The sequence below is a fragment of the Amphimedon queenslandica genome, unplaced genomic scaffold (assembly GCF_000090795.2).
Source record: "Amphimedon queenslandica unplaced genomic scaffold, v1.1 AMPQUscaffold_13522, whole genome shotgun sequence".
Taxonomy (NCBI): Eukaryota; Metazoa; Porifera; class Demospongiae; order Haplosclerida; family Niphatidae; genus Amphimedon; species Amphimedon queenslandica.
The window spans coordinates 1,631,089-1,635,034 of record NW_003546242.1 but is presented as its reverse complement, the minus strand read 5'-3'; the positions used below and the strand labels follow the sequence as shown (position 1 = coordinate 1,635,034).

General features: G+C 36.5%; 1 protein-coding gene across 1 annotated transcript in view; it reads right to left on the bottom strand.

The window, feature by feature from the left end:
• The window catches only part of LOC100640777 (AP-3 complex subunit beta-2-like), a 19,749-nt gene extending 16,349 nt beyond the window's left edge, over nt 1-3,400 (bottom strand). Inside the window, exons 1-2 of the mRNA XM_020000963.1 lie at nt 3,198-3,400; nt 181-256 (exon numbers count right to left, since the gene is read on the bottom strand). Coding sequence (XP_019856522.1) covers nt 181-256; nt 3,198-3,349 — 228 coding nt within the window. The 5' untranslated portion in view covers nt 3,350-3,400. The remainder of the gene's footprint in view (nt 1-180; nt 257-3,197) is intronic.
• Between the last annotated feature and the right edge of the window lie 546 nt (nt 3,401-3,946).

Here is a 3,946-nt window from a genome sequence, read left to right as displayed (position 1 = left end):
TCACCAAAAATACACCGGACTTACCCTTTAAATACAAAAAGTCAAAGGGTAAGGAAAAACAACAATTAATGAAATTGACAGTGATTCATGCTACAAAACATAACAGCAAAAATATACAGGTAAATGTACAGTATGTATACAGACAAAATTTACAAATTACAAAATTATAGCTTAACATACCCCGATAACGATCTTCATGGCATCAAGTTTCAGGCCATCTTTGCTGCTATCAAGCATATTGCTGAGCTCTTCATTCCTGTTAAAGAATATACATAAATGTACATGTACAAAATGAAGCACTATGGTGCAATGCACTCGCCCGCTTGAATTCACTTGAGTGATGTGTTACTTGTACAGTGATATTTTAAGCATATTAAAAAAAATTATTATTATTGACTGCATAGCTGTAATAATTTATATCAGCTATGGGTGTGACAACAACTAGCTAATCATGACACAAGGTTACGAGAAAAAAGAAAAGCTGAAACTTAGTTGGGCATCTGAAGCCCTATTCAAAGAAAGGGTTGGCACAAAACTGTTGCCTATAGATATTCAAAATAGACCAAGACAGTTTGGTTGCTCCTGATATCCCATGTTCCACCTGAAAATTTCTTAAAGTGACTAAATCACAAACTTCGAGCAACTTTAACTCACAAACAAAAAAAGTTAGGACAAAATCGTTCTTTTATTTTGTTGTTATATGGGATTTTCTACCTCTGAAGCAAATCTTGGTCCAGCAGAGTGAAACACAAGCTCTCACTTGGGGAGAGGTCCCCTGGTTTAACAGTCCCAGGCTTTGGTGTCATGGGATGCTACAACAGCATATAAACATGTGAATCAAAGAAAGCAACTTTATCTGTTGTTGGAAGAAGAAATATAGCTCTAGAGTGCTCAGACAAAAAGATATAAAAAAATCAATTGAAATGTGTGGACAGAATGACAACCAAACTGCTTATTACTTGCCTACGCAAGCGTGGCGAGTCCAATAAGTAAATGCACTAAAAAAGGATGTTAATTGAGAATCACGAACAAAAACACATAAATTTCTTCAGATGTAGTGGGGGTGAAATAAAGATGATGGCACCAGGAACATGTGTGACACACTCTATTAAGGTATGCTGTAGGCTATAGCGCAGAGTTGTGTGGAGCCCTTTTGGGCTTAAGCCTTTTTTGGGCTTAAACCCAGATTTTGAAGTAATTAAAAGTGCTTTAAAGCCTTTTAGAAAAGAGAGCTTGGGCTTGTACTTAATTACAAGTTGTATATTCCTGGGCTTGGGCTTAAAGCCTTAAAGCCCGGGTGTTTTTTCATCTGTAGTGATGCCCTCGTTATCAGTAATCATTACACAATAGTACATGTATGTGTTAACAATTACAGCAGTCCATGCCCCCTTCAGTGAGCAGTTTGAGCACAATACTAAAACTGAAAATAGTAGCAACACTACATGTACCAACAAATTATTAATAAGTTAAGTAAAAGGCTTGTAAAGGAATTAAATACATTTGATAAAGAGCTTGAGCTTGTAATTAAGCCCAAAAGAAATTTTTGCACTTTGGCTTGGGCTTGTAATTGACTGTTTGATAAAGGGCTTGGACTTGTGCTTAAGCCCTTTGATAATGCAACTGACACAACTCTGCTTTAACGTTGAGGTTAGAATTTAGCCCCACCTCACCTGGACTAGTGTACTCACTACACTGCCATCTTTGTGTGATCCAAAGTATTAAAATAGAGGAGGGTCAACTCTGGCATTCAATTTATTACCAAAATTCAACACACAAAAAACACACACTCTCATCGAACTTAATATAGTTCGGGCATTCTCCTCTGGGTGGTTTGTGATTCCAGTGATAATCATCTGGGCTAATCTACCGTAAATGTTCAAATAAAGGCCGGGCTTGAATAAACAACTGGTACTAAGAATTTCCAAGTATAGATACGCATATTTTACTCAATATAAGTCCCACAATCTTCAGAGTGTCCAAAATGGCCTAGGTGGTTAAGCTGAGTGCATTGAATCTGGAGTTCCGGATTCAAATCTCAGTTTTACTTTTTCTTTTTTTATTTTACGTATTTTTTGTCCTGGAAAGAAATAAACACCTGGGATTTTAATCGAACATTTACGATAACAGCACCTTGCATGCATTACTGACAACTAAAGCCAGGATCACATAAGGCTGCAGAAGGAAGTGGCAAATCATAAACTTAAGACAAAAACTGCCAATGTGCCACACCTCATCCAGTGCTGTCTTCTTTATGCAACGATAAAATACTACATTTATCAGTTGCAATGATTTAATGCTTCATCAACTTGTTACATATATGTAAATATACAGAGTAACGCGGGGCTATTCCGACCTGTTTCTGCACTATGATCTAATTAAATATCAATGAAGCCATAACTGACTTGTCTTTACTTTATTTTATTCATCAATGAGTTCTACTTTGTCTATTCTATTAGGACTTCCTTGAAATCAGCAAAATTCAGCTCAAAGTTTGGATGAAAAGAGTACTTTCACTGACCTACTAGTTGTTGGGGCTCTTCTGACCCTAACAGGGTTATTCCAACCCTCCGGATACTAAATAGTATACGGGAAATTTATGCAGTGACCGGAGATATACCAACACTATTACTAGATAATACGTGAAAAAGCTAATGAACACAAATTTTTAGCCAGAGTTGCTTAGCCGGACTTTATAAAGATCAAGCTGTTCTTTAGTGCTGGTATAGCAGAGATCAGGGCCAAGTTAACTTTAATACGCAATTACATACCGTAACTTACCCATATGTATTAAGTATGTACGTACCATAGCACTTACTGTATATGTAATACTTAAACATTTAGCATTAGTTAGTTTACCATTTGTACTGTATAATTCTATGCTCATGTAGCGTATCATGTTATTATGTTACTGTATGAAGTACATGTACATACTCAAAAATCTGAACTGACTGTTTTGTAAGCGTTTAAATAACGTAAGTGCATTAACTTGGCCTTGAGCTCTGCTGTAGTTAGAGAATTCTATGCTGAATAGACACATCCTTGTTTCAGTCCTGTATCTGCTATAGTTAAGAAGTTATAACTGAAGAAAGAGGACCCTCTAACTGTGGCTATTCCGACCATTGTACTCTGATTTTATATTGGTTTATACTGGGGGATGGAATAGCCCCGACTTAATCTAATCTATATATACAACAAACCTCTTGTAGTCAATCCCAACTAATGGTGCCGAATCCCCAGAGTACCCAGTAGATTTGGTTCCATTTGCAGAGATACTGTCATCCATGGATTCATTACCAAAACCAGTAGGACCACTGTCTTCATAAGACGCATTATAACCTCCAGACGCCATTTTGATAGGAAAGGCAGATCACATGATAGGCGGAGCAGCTGCAGAAACATTGGGGGCGGGAAATTATTGACCATGAATAGACCATAGATTTCATAACTACGTACGTAACATGGATTGGAAACGGATCACGTGATCCCATTCAAATCAATGCAATAGAGCGCGGACAGACTTTGTAATCATGATCTTTCCTTCAGGTGCTACGCGGAGACCATAGTAAGAGAATCGCTCCATTACTTACATTTGCATAAAGAATTCAAGGTAATTTCATTGCTTTAAATACTTCTAAATGTCTACTTTACCGATATAAACTAACAGAACAATGATACTAGAATAATGCATTACGATAAGACATGACAAAAACTATGCATTTTTACCATGCGTGATAAGCTTAAAATCTATTCAACCTATAACTTGTGAAGTATAACTATAACCAAGAGTAGATAATAAATAGAAGAGAGTGTCCTACTGTGATATACCCCTGCTTCATCACGTCGTAGAATTGAAGAGTCACATTCAGGATATTTTCAGTATTTTATTTGAGTAGTTATTATATTGCTAGTTATTTTTGAATAACGACTCAGAAAGACTGAAAATATC